The sequence below is a fragment of the Perognathus longimembris genome, unplaced genomic scaffold, assembly GCF_023159225.1.
Source record: "Perognathus longimembris pacificus isolate PPM17 unplaced genomic scaffold, ASM2315922v1 HiC_scaffold_5427, whole genome shotgun sequence".
NCBI lineage: Eukaryota > Metazoa > Chordata > Mammalia > Rodentia > Heteromyidae > Perognathus > Perognathus longimembris.
This window is the reverse complement of record NW_025960853.1, coordinates 51,442-69,134: the sequence shown is the minus strand read 5'-3', so window position 1 is coordinate 69,134 and position 17,693 is coordinate 51,442. Positions and strand designations below refer to the sequence as shown.

The window sequence follows — 17,693 nt, the reverse complement described above, 5'->3', positions numbered from 1 at the left end:
GCAAACCGTGCATCTCAAGGCTGTGCACAATGGTTTGTGAAGCCAGTCTGCTATGTGCGTTGGTGGCACGCCACGTGGGTAGCCGTGGTGACACCAGCAGGGGGAAGAGTCAGAAGGTGAGACCTGTGAGGTGTCTGCTGACTGCAGTAGCAGCCGCATGTGGTGCTCGCTGTAGTGCCTCGCAGCACAGGCCCAGTCAGGCTTTGCAGGCAGAATGAATGTCTGGGTGGGCAAATGGACAAAACAGATGCTGCCCTGATGTACCAGCCCCTTTTGGAGAGTATTTCCTTTCTTTTGAAATGCCTGTGAGGAGAGGGAGCAGAGGCTCAGGACCAGGAGGCTGCCCCCATCTCAGTCAACCTCCGTGAACAGTCGCCGGCTTTCCTGGCTCACCCTGCTTTGCCTGGTGGTGCTGTTTCCACTTTCCTGTTAGAGTCATGTGCCCCTGCTTCCCAGACAACACCTACCAGCACGTCTCTCCACACTGGCATGTCTCTCCATGCCCACACCTCTCTCCAGCTCTCCACGCCAGCACATCTTTCCCAGTGCACTGGGTGTCATCCCAGGACACTGCTGGCAGCCAGAATATGTGTGCACCCCCTCTTCCTGGCCTCCTGGCCTCCTCCCAGTGCTTCTGCCTTCTAGCTCCCTGGTGTTGGACCGCCTCTGCTTCGAGCGACTGCTGGGAGGCGGTGAGTTGGGGCTGAGAGCTCTAGGGAGCTGTGCCACCCTGGGATCAGCCAGCCAGCCCAGGGTCTATAGCACAGGGCCCCAGGCTGGGGGCATGTGTATCGGACAGTTGCTATTGAGAATTCTGCAGGAAGAAGTATGAGAGGACATGTCTCTGCAGGCTCCTTCCCAGCCCCTTCTTGGCTTGCTGATATGGCTGCCTTGTCCTTTGTGTTCTCACAGTCTTCCCTTGGTGTCTGGGCGCTGATTTCCTCTTACAGTAGAGACAGCAATCGTGTAGGTTCATTCCACATCCATGACCTCACTGGACTTGAGTCACCTGTTGAACAACTATGAGGCACTGAGGGCTGTGTTGCGTGAAAGGCTGGGGCATGGCCCAGCTCATTGAGGTTGGTGCATGGGGCAGAGCATGAGCCAGGATTCAAGGGGAGGGAATTGGCTCACTGGTGAGTGTCTTGGTGAAGCTCATGTAGGATGCATAGTGGGCCCTGAGTTTGTTCTAGCACTTTCTGTCATCACAGGTACAATTCAGAGAGAGAGGGCACAGAACTTGTGTTTGTCAGAATAAAAAGCAAATTTCCTAGCAGGGTGCTGGTGTCTCACCAGTGATCTGAGGTTGCGATCTGAGGATCACTGAAGCCAGCCCAGGCAGAAAGTCCCTGTGAGACTTTTATCTCCAATTAACCACCAGAAAACGGGAAGTGGAGCTGTGGCTCAAAGTGGTAGAATGCTGGCCTTGAGTGAAAAAGCTCAGGGACAGCGCCCTGGCCCTTAGTTCAAGCCGCATGACTGTTCTCCCACCTCCCCTCACCCCCCCCAAAAAGCAGCCAGCCTGCTGGGAATGAAGCCTCCATCTACTCCTAGGTGTCCTAGGTAAAGGGACCAGGCCCGCCCTCATGTGCCCCACCTTTCCAGGGAGCAGTAGCAGAGCCTGTCAGCCACACCTGGACGGTTGGCTCCATGCACAGCGTTGTGGGCCAATGGGCAGGAAGGCACAGGCATGCACACCCCACCTTGTTGCTGTCCGGAACCCACTGCCCTGCCTTCCCGCGCATCACCTCCTGGCTGCAGTGCCCAGGCAAGGCTGGAGAGAAGGTGCTGTCCGTCCACCAAATTCCACCTCTAACCGCCAGGGTCCTCCTGCCTCTCCTTGCCAGTGCTACCCTGGCCATCCCTGCCACCCTGCAAGGTCCTGAGCCCTCCCTCCTGAAGCTTCCCTCCTCCCCATGCCCTGCCCATGGTTGTGGGTGAGTAGGGCCTAGTGATATTGAATCTCCATTCTCTTCCCCCTTTACTACATCGTCATCTCCAAACCTTCCTTTCCCGAGGCCTGCCCAGACACCTTCTGGATCCTTCTAAGTCACTCTGAGCCATTGACCTCATCCCCGACCACTGACCTCATCCTTGACCACACCACTGACCACAGCCCCAACCACTGACCCCATCCTTGACTATTGACCACATCCCCAACCACTGACCTCATCCATGACCACTGACCTCATCCATGACCACTGACCACAGTGCCATCTTCTGACCACATCCCGACCATTGACCCCATCCTTGACTACTGACCACATCCCCAACCACTGACCTCATCCCCGACCACTGACCCCATCCTTGACTACTGACCACATCCACAACCACTAATCTCATCATCCTGACCACTGACCTCATCCCCTACCATTGACCATGTCCCTGACCACTGACCTCAGTTCTGACCACCACGTCCTGCCACCTGTCTACATGTGGGAGGAGAACACATGCAGTTACAGGTAGGCAGATCCAGAGCAGAAGAAAGCAGGACATAGGTGCCCTCTTCCATGTTCCCCAGAAGTGGAAGTGGTTTCAACTGTGGAACAGGAAGTGTGGCAGGAGGAAGACAAAGGTCAGTGTGCTTGCGTCATTCAGCCTGCCCTCCCTGGCCGTTGCTCTAAGCTCTGCTCCTCCACCCACCTTAGCTGACTGAGTCACTGCTGGTCTTAGCACCAAGTCTATAGGCCTTCTCTGTGTCTCTTTGCCAAGGTTTTCCTGAGTGACCCCTCTCTTGCACTGCTGGAATAACTCTGACTCTGGTTTCTGGGGATTTTCAGAGTAGCTTCCTGGGGTTTTGTTTGTCTGTGTGATTGATTGTTTTTTGTTTTTCTTGGTTCATTTGTTCCCTCATTTTTCTCCTTCAGTCACCCTAAGAAAGCCTTGATCTATGATACCATGTGCCATTTCTTTAACCAGAAACTTCTGGACCCTAGGCTTGGAGAACAAATGTTCAGGGATGTGGCACTTCTCATAAGGCCTTCTGTGATTTTTATTTCCTCATCTGTCTTTTTAACTTCACCAGAATGTGCTCACTTTCAAACACCCCTTTGCTCACACCTGCTGCGTGCTTAGGGCTGTGCCAAGTGTGCAAGAATGGTGGATGGGTAAGAGAAGGTCTCTGCTCTATTCTTTCTGCCATTTCTATTTTATCACCTAAAATGTTCTCTAGGCTAAAATATTTTTAAGTTTCAACTCAGTCTTCTTTTTTACATGCAATTTATTAACACTTTGAAGTTTCATCTAAGTCTTAGCATTATTTATAGTAGTGACACTGTGGAAATGCTCCCCACTATTAACAGTTTGTTGAAGCCCTTTTCATGGAGGGCTTTCACCTTAATGACTTTGATTGCCCTTAAGGCTCACATCATGGCTCTGTTGTTGCCAGCATTATCTTATTTCTGCATCAACTCACTTAGGTTAGCAGTCTTCAGCTCGTTTTCAACATCTTTACTGTGACTCCTTCTCTGTTCTATCTAGTATTCAAGACATGCTCCTTGACTTCTCTCCTCTACTGGACAAGGGAAAACCTTTCTCCTTGCATAGCCGTGTCCTGCTTACGTGTTTGGTCTCCTTGCCTGGCTGTGGTCTTTCCCAGGCTTGAGGCTCATCCCCAAGCCTTGCTCCCCACTTCTCAGGTACCTGCACGTCAGACACACCACAGATGAGTGTCTATGAACCTGTGCCTTCTCTGAAGTGGAAAATGGAGCAAACCCAGAGAAAACAGTTTTAAACACAAATAATTAAGCATGATCCTCAAATTACTAAATATAGTGATGCACAGAGATGAATATGTCACAATAATTAACCATACATTTGAGAGCCACCTACCATTCATTTTGAAACAAAGCAGTATTTGAAAATTTTAAATAATGGTTCTTCATTTCTTTCCTCTTCATGTCAGCTACAGCCAGTTTAGGGTTTTATTCTTTTACTCTTAAGAACCAGAAGTTTCTTTGTTGGCATCTTAAAACTAGATGCCGGTTTTCTGCCAGTCTGTTCTCTGCCGTCTCACTGGGCTGCGGCTGTGTGTGTCACGGCCAGGCTCCGGGGTCCCTGGCAGCCCCTCTGCCTGTGGCACCAGGCAGAGCTCCTCGCTGTACCGCACCCTCATGGCCTTCCTCAGCAGCCTCTTTTGGGCCATGGTCCTTCCCCCAGCTTGAATCTGGGTCAGCAGAGAGTAGCTCATGCCCCCTGGGGCACACCTTCCTGAAGGAGAAAGTACCCCCAGGCCCTAGCATGAGATCTTTATCAGCAGTGGAGCACTTACCTTTAACAGTTCTTTCCAAACCTGCTGGCATATTCAGGGCATAAAAACACAGGCCCCTGTGCCCTACCCTCTAGAGGTCAAGGTGGCACTTGAAAATCCGCATTTTTGTAATGGTCTGCCAAAGGAATTATTACATGAATCAGTTCTGAGCACCATTGAGTCTTGGAAGATGCTGTTGGTATTCATGGGTCTTTTTATCTTTCCTTGAGGAACGCTACTCTTCCCAAGCACAGGGATGTGTCATCCAGTCATCTGTCTCTGGGTCACCTGGCATGCCATTTCACATACAGTACTAAGATGGATGACTCAGAATTTGTAGAAGAATGAATGAAAATGCAAGAGCGGGCTAGGGATATGGTCTAGTGGCAAGGGAGCTTGCCTTATATACATGAAGCCCTGGGTTCAGTTCCTCAGCACCACATATATAGAAAATGGCCAGAAGTGGCGCTGTGGCTCAAGTGGCAGAGTGCTAGCCTTGAGCAAAAAGAAGCCAGGGACAGTGCTCAGGCCCTGAGTTCAAGGCCCAGGACTGGCCAAAAAAAAAAAGAAAGAAAATGCAAGAGAGATTTCTTTGAAGGGGTGAGTCGAGGGTAGCAGGAATTTGTGGTGTAGCCAATAGTTGAGACGAAATTCAAATGGAAAGAGAAGCTTTTAATTCAATACTTGGTTCAAGATACAGGTAAGAATCAAGCCTCTGGGAATCAATCACTTAAAATATTTGTATGTTCAGGGTCGAAATATTCCTCATGGACTGAATTATTTCCAATTTGGGAAAATGCTCATCTCGATGAGATTTTTTTCAGTATACATCTTACTACTTGATTGTTTCATTCTGGCTCTCTGGTGATCAACTGTTTTTTTTTTTTTCCTTTTTAAAAATTTACTTATTTCTTTATTGTCAAAGTGATGTACAGAGGGGTTACAGTTTCATAATAAGGTAGTGCGTGCGTACATTTCTTATCCAACTTGTTACCTCCTCTCTCATTTTTCCCCTGCCTTCTGCCCTCCTCTGTTCCCTCCCCATGAGTTGTACAGTTGATTTACAGCATATAGTTTTGTAAGTATTGCTGTTGTATTGGTTTGTCTTTTACCCTTTGTCTCTCCATTTTGATATTCCCTTTCCCTTTCCTAGTTCCAATACACATATATACAATATTCTGGGTACCCAAATCAGTTACAGTGATATCAGAGGTAAAACGATGGGGAGGAAAGACAAAAGGAAAAGGCATAATTTCACATAGTGTGTTGAAAATAACAACAACATCGATAAACCATTTGTTTCCATAACTTAGAGTTCATTTTGCTTAGCATCATCTTGTGTGTTCATATGGACATAGCTATTGAGCTGTTGTCATCTTCTGCTAGGATTGGATGTTTTTAAAATAGAATGTTTCCGTTCTTCCCAAGCTGCACCCTGAGGTTGCTCTGGCAACCACCTTGAAAATGCCGAGTGCTTTATTCCAAGTCTCCAAACTTCTCCAGTTTTCTGGCTGCTGCAGCATGTTCAGTGGTGTGTGGACTTGAAAGGTTATCACTCAATAATCTTAATTAGTCAAGTCACCCAAAACACTCCTCCCAGCCTGGAATGCTTGGCTCCATGGGCTTGTCTTCGTGGGGTATGGGCTTTGTACTCTGCACTCAGAACATGTGATCTTTAGAGCATTTGATGCCGGGAGCCAGATCTTTACCACCTGGGAGACCTCTCATGACAGAACGGTGTCGCTATACTTACAGACTCAGAGGCTGCCACCCTTAAGCCTATCATTTCTGGGGTTTCCTTATCAGAATGGTGTTAGGAAAGCAGTGTTGTAAATCACCCACCCACCTCTAAACCCTCTGAGAATCAGCTTCTACTTCTGGGGTTGCTGGGGCGGTGGAGGGAGGCAGCCAAGCTTGGCCCCCTGGCTTTCAGGGCATGAGCACACCCAGCCACACTGTGCCGGGGATACCAGCACCACGTGGCCTTGCATGACCAGCTGTTTCTGTAGGATTTTGCTGAAGTTGAAGGACTTTGGGTCCTGCCCTGCCAATCCCAGAGTTCTGGCCTCAGCTGGGCCCCGAATGAGGTCTGAGGGGTGTGTGGGATGCAGTGTGTGGACCGGCCACAATTGAAATTCCAGGGAGAAGTGATTAACTTGACCTCAGGCCATTTCCCACACCTGCTGGTTTAGTAAGTTGTTAGGCACACATACTCTGAGCCTGGGGAGCAGGGGCCAAGGGAGGCTCAGGGCCATTGAGCTCAGAAGAGGGTCATGTGTATGTTCACGTTTCACGTGAACGTGGTTCTGTCCCTCCAGGGGAATGGGGCGATGCTCTTCACCCAGCCAAACGGCGCTGCTTGCCTCAGACACCATCACTCCACACAGTATCGACTCCCCTGCAGGGTCCCCCACACCTCCATGTGGCCCCCACGCTCCTGCATTATGCTCCACATCACTGCATGTGGCCTCTCCCTCCTCAGAGTGTCCACCACGTGGTCCCCACTTCCCTGCAGTGTCCTCCACGCCACTCCACGTGGCCCCCACCCCCTCACAGTGTCCTCCACGTGACTCCACGTGGCCCCCACCCCCTCACAGTGTCCTCCACGCCACTCCACGTGGCCCCCACCCCCCCACAGTGTCCTCCACGTGACTCCACATGGCCCCCACCCCCTCACAGTGTCCTCCACGTCACTCCACGTGGACCCCACCCCCCCACAGTGTCCTCCACACCCCTCCACACGGCCCCCACCCCCTCACAGTGTCCTCCACGTCACTCCACGTGGACCCCACCCCCTCACAGTGTCCTCCACACCACTCCACGTGGACCCACCCCTTCACAGTGCCCTCCACGTCACTCCACACAGCCCCCACCCCTCACAGTGTCCTACACACCACTCCACACGGCCCCCACCCCCTCACAGTGTCCTCCACACCACTCCACACGGCCCCCACCCCCTCACAGTGTCCTCCACACCACTCCACGTGGCCCCCACCCCCTCACAGTGTCCTCCACGTCACTCCACATGGCCCCCACCCCCTCACAGTGTCCTCCACGCCACTCCACGTGGCCCCCACCCCCCCACAGTGTCCTCCACGTCACTCCACGTGGCCCCCACCCCCCACAGTGTCCTCCACACCACTCCACGTGGACCCACCCCTTCACAGTGCCCTCCACGTCACTCCACACAGCCCCCACCCCTCACAGTGTCCTACACACCACTCCACACGGCCCCCACCCCCTCACAGTGTCCTCCACACCACTCCACACGGCCCCCACCCCCTCACAGTGTCCTCCACACCACTCCACACGGCCCCCACCCCCTCACAGTGTCCTCCACACCACTCCACGTGGCCCCCACCCCCTCACAGTGTCCTCCACGTCACTCCACGTGGCCCCCACCCCCTCACAGTGTCCTCCACGTCACTCCACATGGCCCCCACCCCCTCACAGTGTCCTCCACACCACTCCACGTGGCCCCCACCCCCTCACAGTGTCCTCCACGCCACTCCACGTGGCCCCCACCCCCTCACAGTGTCCTCCACACCACTCCACGTGGCCCCCACCCCCTACAGTGTCCTCCACGTGACTCCACACGGCCCCCACCCCCTCACAGTGTCCTCCACACCACTCCACGTGGACCCCACCCCCTCACAGTGTCCTCCACGTGACACCACACGGCCCCCACCCCTTCACAGTGTCCTCCATGTGACTCCACGTGGCCCCCACCCCCTCACAGTGCCATCCACGCCACTCCACACAGCCCCCACCCCTTCACAGTGTCCTCCATGTGACTCCACGTGGCCCCCACCCCCTCACAGTGTCCTCCACGTGACTCCACGTGGCCCCCACCCCCCTCACAGTGTCCTCCACGGCACTCCACGTGGCCCCCACCCCCTCACAGTGTCCTCCACACCACTCCACGTGGCCCCACCCCCTCACAGTGTCCTCCACACCACTCCACGTGGCCCCACCCCCTCACAGTGTCCTCCACGTGACACCACACGGCCCCCACCCCCTCACAGTGTCCTCCACACCACTCCACGTGGCCCCCACTTCCCTGCAGTGTCTTCTATGTCAATGTACGTGGCCCCCACCCCCTCACAGTGCCCTCCACACCACTCCACGTGGCCCCCACCCCCTCACAGTGTCCTCCATGTCACTCCACGTGGCCCCCACCCCCTCACAGTGTCCTGCACTCTACTCCACGTGGCCCCCACCCCCTCACAGTGGCTGTTTCTACCTGTGTGGCTGGTCAAGTGGGTGGCTCCATCTTGCTGCTAAGGTTTCCTCTGTCTTCTCCTTGTTCTGGGCTGTTCTTTGCTCTGTCTCCTGCTTGGTCTTTGGTCCGGGTGGCTCTTGTTCTTCTCTTATACAATGTCCTGTCCTGGTTCCTGTTAATCCTTTATGTTATTTAATCTTTCTCTTGAGTTTTCTTCATCTACCAGTGTCAAGCCAGATACCTCTTAGTATTTTCCTGGCCTTGCTTCACATGAAACAAACACCTGCATTTACTACAAAAGGAGGCAGCAGGCTGGAGAGCCTGCAGTAGGTGAAGTCACACTGCTGGGGTCTATCCTAGTGTTCTGCCTCCAGTCAGAAAGTTAGGGTGCTGGGACACCTCTAATCTTCCCAGGGCGCAGTGACTCAGGAGCAGGCACCAAGGGCCTGGGTGTGTTGGGGGAGGGGGGACGAGTACGTGAAGCATGGTGATCCTTCCAGAAATCACCAGTCTTGGTGCTGAGGCTTCTCCAGGGGGACCTGGGATCCACAAGTGGCCTGTGGGCAGGGTGGCAGGAGAGAGCAGTGTGGAGGCCGAGGCCTCTTCCTTTCTCTAACTGGAGTCTGCCTCTGCCCTCTTCAGCTGGTGCTGCCCGAGTACTCCATCCACAGCCTCTTCTGTATCATGTTTCTGTGTGCTCAGGAGTGGCTCACCCTGGGGCTCAATGTCCCCTTGCTTTTCTATCACTTCTGGAGGTAAGTGCAGGGGCACACCTTCCCTCAGCGCTGCCTGGGAGCCTCTCCCGTGACCATGGCCTCCACTAGTCCAGTCACTGGGTGCTTCCTGCCATCACGTTTCCTTCACGTTCCCTCCCACAGTAGTCCATACCATGGAATATTATCTGGCAGTGACAAGACTGACACAGTTGCTTTATATGATTCCATTGACATGAAATGTTCAGAAGTCAAATCTACAGAGACAGAAAGTAAATGACTGGTTTCCAGAGGCCAGGAAGAAGCAGGAATGGGGGTACAGGGTTTCCTTTGCAGGGTGAAAAAAATATTCTGAAATTAGGCAGTTCTGATGGTGGCACAACTCTATAAATATGCTAAGTCCTATTGAGTTGTATACTTTAAAGTGATGAATTTTATGGGATGCAAAATATATTTCAGTTAAAAAAAAAAAGCACCTACCAGATGGACTAGATTTTCTAGGACAGTTCTGGTTTCAAATATTCTGTGCCCTACTAAGACCATGCATCAGATCTTGTGACTTGTAAAATGCAGTCTGCATATGTATGGATCTAGGTGTCAGGGAGGAGAATACAAAGTCTTCCCTGCAGATGTCTTTTCCTTTAAGACTTCCTTCCCTGCACACCTCCCTTCCCTGAAGAATTCCTTCCATGAAGACTTCCTTCCCTGAAGACTTTTTCCCTGACTTTTTTCCTTGAAGATTTCCCTTCCCTGAAAGACCTCTCTTCTTCTGAAGACTTCCTTCCCTGAATATTCCCTTCCCTGAAGACTTCCCTCCCCTGAAGACTTCTTTCCCTGATTATTTCCTTCCCTGATTATTTCCTTCCCTGAAGACTTCCTCCCCTGAAGACTTCCCTTCCCTGAAGACTTCTTCCCCTGAAGACTTCCTTCCCTGAAGACTTCCTTCCCTGAAGACTTCCTTCCCCTGAAGACTTCCTTCCCCTGAAGACTTCCTTCCCTGAAGACTTCCTTCCCCTGAAGACTTCCTTCCCTGATGACTTCCTTCCCTGAAGACTTCCCTCCATGAAGACTTCCCTCCATGAAGACTTCCTTCCCCTGAAGACTTCCTTCCCCTGAAGACTTCCTTCCCTGAAGACTTCCTTCCCCTGAAGACTTCCTTCCCTGATGACTTCCTTCCCTGAAGACTTCCTCCCCTGAAGACTTCCCTTCCCTGAAGACTTCTTCCCCTGAAGACTTCCTTCCCTGAAGACTTCCTTCCCTGAAGACTTCCTTCCCCTGAAGACTTCCTTCCCCTGAAGACTTCCTTCCCTGAAGACTTCCTTCCCCTGAAGACTTCCTTCCCTGATGACTTCCTTCCCTGAAGACTTCCCTCCATGAAGACTTCCCTCCATGAAGACTTCCTTCCCCTGAAGACTTCCTTCCCTGAAGACTTCCTTCCCCTGAAGACTTCCTTCCCTGATGACTTCCTTCCCTGAAGACTTCCTTCCCTGAAGACTTCCTTGCCCTGAAGACTTCCTTCCCTGCAGACTTCCTTCCCTGCAGACTTCCCTTCCCCGAAGACTTCCCTTCCCTGAAGACTTCTTTCCCTGATTATTTCCTTCCCTGATGACTTCTTTCCCTGAAGACTTCCTCCCCTGAAGACTTCCCTTCCCTGAAGACTTCTTCCCCTGAAGACTTCCTTCCCTGAAGACTTCCTTCCCTGAAGACTTCCTTCCCTGAAGACTTCCTTGCCCTGAAGACTTCCTTCCCTGCAGACTTCCTTCCCCTGAAGACTTCCTTCCCTGAATATTCCCTTCCCTGAAGACTTCCCTCCCCTGAAGACTTCTTTCCCTGATTATTTCCTTCCCTGATGACTTCTTTCCCTGAAGACTTCCTCCCCTGAAGACTTCCCTTCCCTGAAGACTTCTTCCCCTGAAGACTTCCTTCCCTGAAGACTTCCTTCCCTGAAGACTTCCTTCCCCTGAAGACTTCCTTCCCTGAAGACTTCCTTCCCCTGAAGACTTCCTTCCCTGATGACTTCCTTCCCCGAAGACTTCCCTTCCCTGAAGACTTCCTTCCCCTGAAGACTTCTTTCCCTGATTATTTCCTTCCCTGAGGACTTCCTTCCCTGAAGACTTCCTCCCCTGAAGACATTGCTTCCCTGAAGACTTCCCTTCCCTGAAGACTTCCCTCCCCTGAAGACTTCCTTCCCTGGAGACTTCCTTCCCTGAAGACTTCCTTCCCTGAAGACTTCCTTTCCCCTGAAGACTTCCTTCCCCTGAAGACTTCCTTCCCCTGAAGACTTCTTTCCCTGATTATTTCCTTCCCTGACGATTTCCTTCCCTGAAGACATTGCTTCCTGGAAGACGTCCTTCCCTGCAGACTTCCCTTCCCTGACGACTTCCTTCCCTGCAGATTTCCCTCCCCTGAAGACTTCCTTCCCTGCAGACTTCCCTCCCCTGAAGACTTCCTTCCCTGAAGACTTCCCTCCCCTGAAGACTTCCCTCCATGAAGACTTCCTTCCCTGAAGACTTCCTTTCCCCTGAAGACTTCCCTTCCCTGAAGACTTCCTTCCCCAAAGACTTCTTCCTTTCCCCTGAAGACTTCCCTTCCCTGAAGACTTCCCAGAAGACTCCCTTCCCATGGAGACTGAAGAGTTCCCTTCAGTTTTGAGGAGCGATGTGGACTTTCCAGGGACCGCTTGCTAACTGTCTCCTTCGCTTACTTGATTGATTCACTTGCTTGATTCACTAACATTTCCACCACTGTTCTTTTTGCTGTTCTGGGTCCTTCAATCAAGAAAACAAATGCCAGAAAACTACTCTGCACTTGTGAAAATATGATGGCCCTCTACAACATTGAGGATAGAAGACATTTAATCCAAAGCAATTAAATGTAAAAAGTAGACTGCTGGTTTAGTGGCAGATAGTGGTGATGTGGTTCTGCACCCTGTCCACACTTGCAGCTCTGCCAGCTCTTCCTGGTTCCTTCCTGGGGATGCCAGGGACACATTCTCCCTTCCGTTAGAGCATCTGCCGGGTGGGCGGAATCACCTGATGTGAGTGTTGGAGGAGTTTCACCTCGCCTGATGGGAGTCGTGGCAGAGCCAGTGGTGATGTACTCTGTGGCTTGAGCAGGACTGTGGAGGGGCCATGGCTGGACAGGGTTGCAGGGGGGCCATAGCGGGGCAGGGCTACAGGGGTATGGCCATGGCTGGACAGGGGTGCAGGGAGAACCCTGCATCAGGATGAGGCAAAGATGATTTCAGGGTCCCCAGGTCTCAGAGACAATGCTTCCATCTCTTCTTTCCTGCAGGTATTTCCACTGTCCAGCAGACAGCGCAGAGCTGGCCTACGACCCACCCATGGTCATGAATGCCGACACCTTGAGCTACTGCCAGAAGGAGGCCTGGTGTAAGCTGGCCTTCTACCTCCTCTCCTTCTTCTACTACCTTTACTGGTGAGTCGGTGACCTTGGCTCCTGCTGTAAGGGAGCAGGAAGGGAGGTCCAGACTGGCCTTCGGAGGAGGCCTCAGGAGGAGGGCTGGGGCTAGAGCATAGCTGACCGGGTCTGACCCCAGCCATCCAAGTCTGGTTTAGGGCAAGAGCTCCAGAAGGGGGTAGGGGGAAGAAGGCCCTGTGCACACCTGGAGGCCATAGTCAGAGGTTTCTGAGGAGACAGCGGCAGGTTGGCCACTCTTCCTGCCCCTCAGAATGTGGCATCCCAGCCATCAGGTGGGCCCTGGGCCCACCCTACCACCTTGACCTCCCCTGTTGTAAAGACTCTTGAACACCAGCCCAGCAACCTCCCCAAGCTCAGGCATCACAGGTGGGCACCTGGCCTTGGAATGCTGAGACTTCATGTAACCCAGTAAACCCGCTGACTTTGAAGCTCAGGCCTAGGGCTTCCCTCTTCACCCCTTCACTCCTACAGCCTAGCTCAGCAGAAAGCAGGAAACCATGGTCTCCTGGTCTGATGCCCCAGAGAATAGCTTTTCTGGGACTCTTCCCTGCCCCTCCCTGCTCCTCCCTCCCTGTGCTCCTCCCTGGAATCTCTCCTCAGTCCCCCCATCCCTGCTCCCCCCTCTCCTGTGCTCCGGCCTGGGGTCTCTCCTGAGTCCCCACCCCTCCCTGCTCCCCCCTCTCCTGTGCTCCTCCCTGGGGTCTCTCCTGAGTCCCCACCCCTCCCTGCTCCCCCCTCTCCTGTGCTCCTCCCTGGGGTCTCTCCTGAGTCCCCACCCCTCCCTGCTCCCCCCTCTCCTGTGCTCCTCCCTGGGGTCTCTCCTGAGTCCCCACCCCTCCCTGCTCCCCCCTCTCCTGTGCTCCTCCCTGGGATCTCTCCTCAGTCCTTACCTCTCCCAGCCCCCTCCCTCTTCTGTGCTCCTCCTTGGGGTCTCTTTCAGTCCTCCCACCCTACTCCTCCCCCATGCTCCTCCCTGGAGTCTCTCCTGAATCCCCACCCTTTGCTGCTCCCCCCTGGAAACAGGTTCTGGACGTCCTAGGAGACTCATGGAGGTGGACAGGCTCTGGACGTCCTAGAAGACTCATGGAGGTGGACAGGGTCTGGACGTCCTAGGAGGCTCATGGAGGTGGACAGGCTCTGGACGTCCTAGGAGACTCATGGAGGTGGACAGGGTCTGGGGGTCCTAGGAGACTCATGGAGGTGGACAGGCTCTGGGGGTCCTAGGAGACTCATGGAGGTGGACAGGGTCTGGGGGTCCTAGAAGACTCATGGAGGTGGACAGGGTCTGGACGTCCTAGGAGGCTCATGGAGTCTCCTCGGTGTTGAGAGGACCATCTGTGTGTGTCTGCTGTGCCCTAACCTGGCACTAAGTCACTGGCATTTGCTGGCAGACTGACCATAGTCCCCACGGCTTCCCTCCCTGGCAGCACTGGCAGCCATGGTGCACAAGCCATGTGGAATCACAGTGTGAGTGAACGGAGATGAGGAGCCACACCGCGAGTTCAGGGTCACGATGGACAGGCCTGGCTGAGGGCAAGAGTGCAGCCCACGGCGCCAGAGAACAGTCCCATTCACGCACAGCCTAGGGGCAGGGTCCCCCAAGCATGAGGCCCCCTGAACATGAGAGCCCCGAGTATGGGGTCCCTGCACGTGAGGCCCCCTGAGGGGAGGCCGCTGAGCAGCAGCCCACAAGGCTCAGGAGGGTTAGGGCACAGGGCTAGAAAGGAAGCTGTTTAGCGTCTCTCCTTTGATTTGCTCTTTAGGCCATTCTGTTTTCTGTCTGTGGTGAGCTGAAGGACGTCTCTCAGAGTGGAGTGTGTCCCTCCTTGGGGTGGTGGGCTGCAGTGTGGACCATGCTCTCTCAGAGTGGAGTGTGTCCCTCCTCATGGTGGTGGGCTGCAGTGTGGACCACGCTCTCTCAGAGTGGAGTGTGTCCCTCCTCATGGTGGTGGGCCTCAGTGTGGACCACGCTCTCTCAGAGTGGAGTGTGTCCCTCCTTGGGGTGGTGGACCTCAGTGTGGACCACGCTCTCTCAGAGTGGAGTGTGTCCCTCCTCATGGTGGTGGGCCGCAGTGTGGACCACGCTCTCTCAGAGTGGAGGGTGTGTCCCTCCTTGGGGTGGTGGACCTCAGTGTGGACCATGCTCTTAATGCCTCTAGGGCATTATACAGGAGGACCAGGGACTGTCTTGCTGAAAACACATTTTGGTCTTCTACTGGCAATGCAAGTGGTGTTCTTTACTCTGATCTCCAGTCCTAACACAGAGCACAGCGCCATCTCAGGGCCCGGACACAGCCATTTTGAAGCCCAGGACAGCAGCTGATGGCATGGAGAACCTGTTGAAACCCCAAATGCCCTGTGGTCCCAGAGACCTGCCCTGCTTCTGGGCACAGCAGTGGGCACTGAGAACAAATGCTTCTTCTATCCCTGGAACCAGCGTTCATTTGCGCAGAGGGAGCTGACCCGGTGCTGTGGGGACAGGAATGATGAAGCCCTTGGGAGATACCTCTGCCAGAAGCCGCCCTGAGCCCCTGTGGCTCCTGCTAATGCTCTTCTCATTCTCTGTTTACAGCATGATTTACACTCTGGTGAGCTCCTAACTCAACCACCACATCACCAAAGACAGGAAAGGCCGAGGCCCACGCCCTCTGCTGCTGGTGGCGCAGACCGAGCCTGAGCAGGTCCATCAGGCAGTGACTGGGGGAATGGAATTGTGCAGCAGTGGGGCCTACTCAGCTGTGTGTGTCTGTTATTGCTGTCTGTTACAATCTTTGCCACATGGTTGAGCGTTGGGGGCACCGGGGCAGTGCTGGAACCCTGAACCTCCCTTGAGGTACCACTGCAGCTTCTGGATCCACTCCACAGAGCAGCCCATGCCATGCTCCCGGACACTGTGGGTGAGACCTGCAGCCATTGGGTGCAGCCAAGGACCAGAGCCTCAGGGCTGGACCACGCTTGGCCAAGGGCCAAGGGCAACCATCGGCAGGACTGCTGACAGCCTCAAGGGTGCTGTGGGCTTCTCCACTTTTGGCAAGGCGGAAGGCTGTGCGGCCTCCCTCTGCTGTGGCCAGCCTGAGCAGGCTGTGCAGTCTGCTTTCTGAGAGCCTGGGGCAGCAACTTCTGAGTGGGAATGGAGTGGGAGGTTGGAAGATAGTGTCCAGCCTCATGGGTAAGCCTGGGAGGGGGAGAGTGGAAAATGTTTTTGTTTTTTTTTAATTTGCACATATTCAAGATGTGAGTTCACCATCACTGGTTGTTTTGCTCTGCACTACACCTGTCAGAGCCATCTAATGTAAAGTGGCTGGTCCGCGCGTGCCAAAGCTGCCTTTCCATAAAAGCCTCAAGGAATGCCCAGCCAGAAAGTCCTGCATGGCTGCCCTATGCTGCGGCACCCACAGCCAGGAAGTGGGACAGCACAACCCTGGCGTCGGTTCAGGATGTGGAATTGCTTCTCCTGTTCCATCAACATGGGGACCTCAGTGCACTCAGAATTTCTGCCTGGCTTTCTCTCCTTTTTGTGGTGGGAGTTGGGTGGCAAGGTTGAGATTCTTATGATGTTTAAATTCGGCACAATGATTTCCACCCGATTCCCCACGCTTCCTTGCTTCTCTTCTGTTTGGCAAACGTGGGCTACTTATAGTTGTGCCTGGCTCACGTCTGAAGCCTGCGACTCAGGCTCATGAATGGCGGTGGTGTAACACAGTGTGATGTGTGTAACATGCAGTGGCGACCTGTGTGTCTCCCCTCTTGCCTGTGTCTCTCATCTCCCACCCATCCCTCTCACCTCTTCCCCTCCAGCCTGTGCCTCACCTCCCAGCTGTGTGTGTCTCACCTCTTCCTCTCCAACCCACGCATCTCACCTCCCCCTGCCTGTGGCTTTCACCTCCAGCCTGTGTGTCTCACCTCCAACCTGTGTGTCTCACCTCCCTGGCTCTCCTTGTACCCTATCACGGTGCCTTACTCACCATAGGGTTGACAAACTGGTGGTAGAAATGGCAGAACTGCCAGTGACATGGTGCTTCTAAAAGATCTGTGGGAAACAAGATGCAGGCTTCTGCCTCGGGTGATGGTGTGAATCTGGAAAGGCAGAGGCTGAATGGGGGTCAGGTGGTCCAGGACCAGGCCCTTCTGGCAGAGCTGCCTATACGCCTCCACCTTCAGGGCTTCTGGGTTCCTCTGAGAGCCCAGTCACCTTCACCCCATAGAACAAGCCCCACATTTTGGGGTGTAGACAGAAAATCTAGGCAACTTCTCCCCACAAAGTGGAGGGTTTGCTTCACACTTTGATTCTTTCTAAAGGGATCTGAGGTGGTTCACATTGGAGGCTTGAGTGCACAAAGATGGTTAAAGTGGAGGTAGGAAATTTAATGCCAGCCTAGCCTCCCAGTGCAATGGAACATGGTCCTGACATGATCATTAATTGTGAATGATAACAGGTTGCATGATATGCTTCACATTTTTTAGATTGCACAATGGGCCCTTGCAATACCGCGAAGTCACAACTGTTCTTATTTTGTCTGTAAGCCCAAGATCTGAGCAGATAAGGGGCTGGCCTGCTTTAGAACCCTGACTCAAACGCCCCCATTCTTTTTATCACACCATGTTGCAGCAAGGAGTCTTCTTATAGTCGTGGTGCACTGACTTTCAGGGGAGATTTAGAACACACTCTGGAGGAAGTGTTTGCACCTGTTCTCTTTCTGGTGGCTGTCAGGTCCCTTGAGGCAGGGCTTTGCAAGGTGTGGACATCTCCTGGCACCTTCATTTACAAAAGAGACAACCAGATATCCCTGCCACAAGCTCTGATGTTGCACATGGGGTCTTCAAGTCTGGGTGAGTTTTCACTCCTAGGAGAAGAGCTGGTACTGATGGCCAAGATGAGAGTGTGGCATGGACTGCATTACAAGGCATGTGGCCTGCCTGCATTTACTACGCCCCCACCTTCCCACCCCCCGCTGTAGGCCCTCAGAAAGGCCAAGCTCACCACTGGAGACGGCCCTGCATCCCACACAGTTACAGATAGGGGCAGGCATCCTGTGTGCAGTCACCAGTGGGTGTTCTGTGTCTCCAG

General features: G+C 53.6%; 1 protein-coding gene across 1 annotated transcript; it reads left to right on the top strand.

Annotated features, from left to right (window-relative positions):
• The first annotated feature begins 2,379 nt into the window (after positions 1-2,379).
• Positions 2,380-17,089, top strand: LOC125345233 (protein cornichon homolog 3-like). Its single transcript, XM_048337449.1, has 5 exons — positions 2,380-2,462; positions 8,316-8,508; positions 9,039-9,226; positions 12,479-12,622; positions 15,198-17,089. Exons 1-5 carry the CDS (start codon positions 2,380-2,382, stop codon positions 15,223-15,225), a joined length of 636 nt encoding a protein of 211 aa, XP_048193406.1. The 3' UTR covers positions 15,226-17,089.
• The last annotated feature ends 604 nt before the right edge of the window (positions 17,090-17,693 follow it).

Bases quoted from the DNA above. Each gene is read 5' to 3' on its own strand.
- LOC125345233 (XM_048337449.1), top strand. From the start codon at position 2,380: ATGTCCCTGACCACTGACCTCAGTTCTGACCACCACGTCCTGCCACCT. The intron at 8,509-9,038 runs GTGGGTGGCTCC...GCCTGTGGGCAG, and splicing joins CTACCTGTGTGGCTGGTCAA to GGTGGCAGGAGAGAGCAGTG. The intron at 9,227-12,478 runs GTAAGTGCAGGG...TCTTTCCTGCAG, and splicing joins CTTTTCTATCACTTCTGGAG to GTATTTCCACTGTCCAGCAG.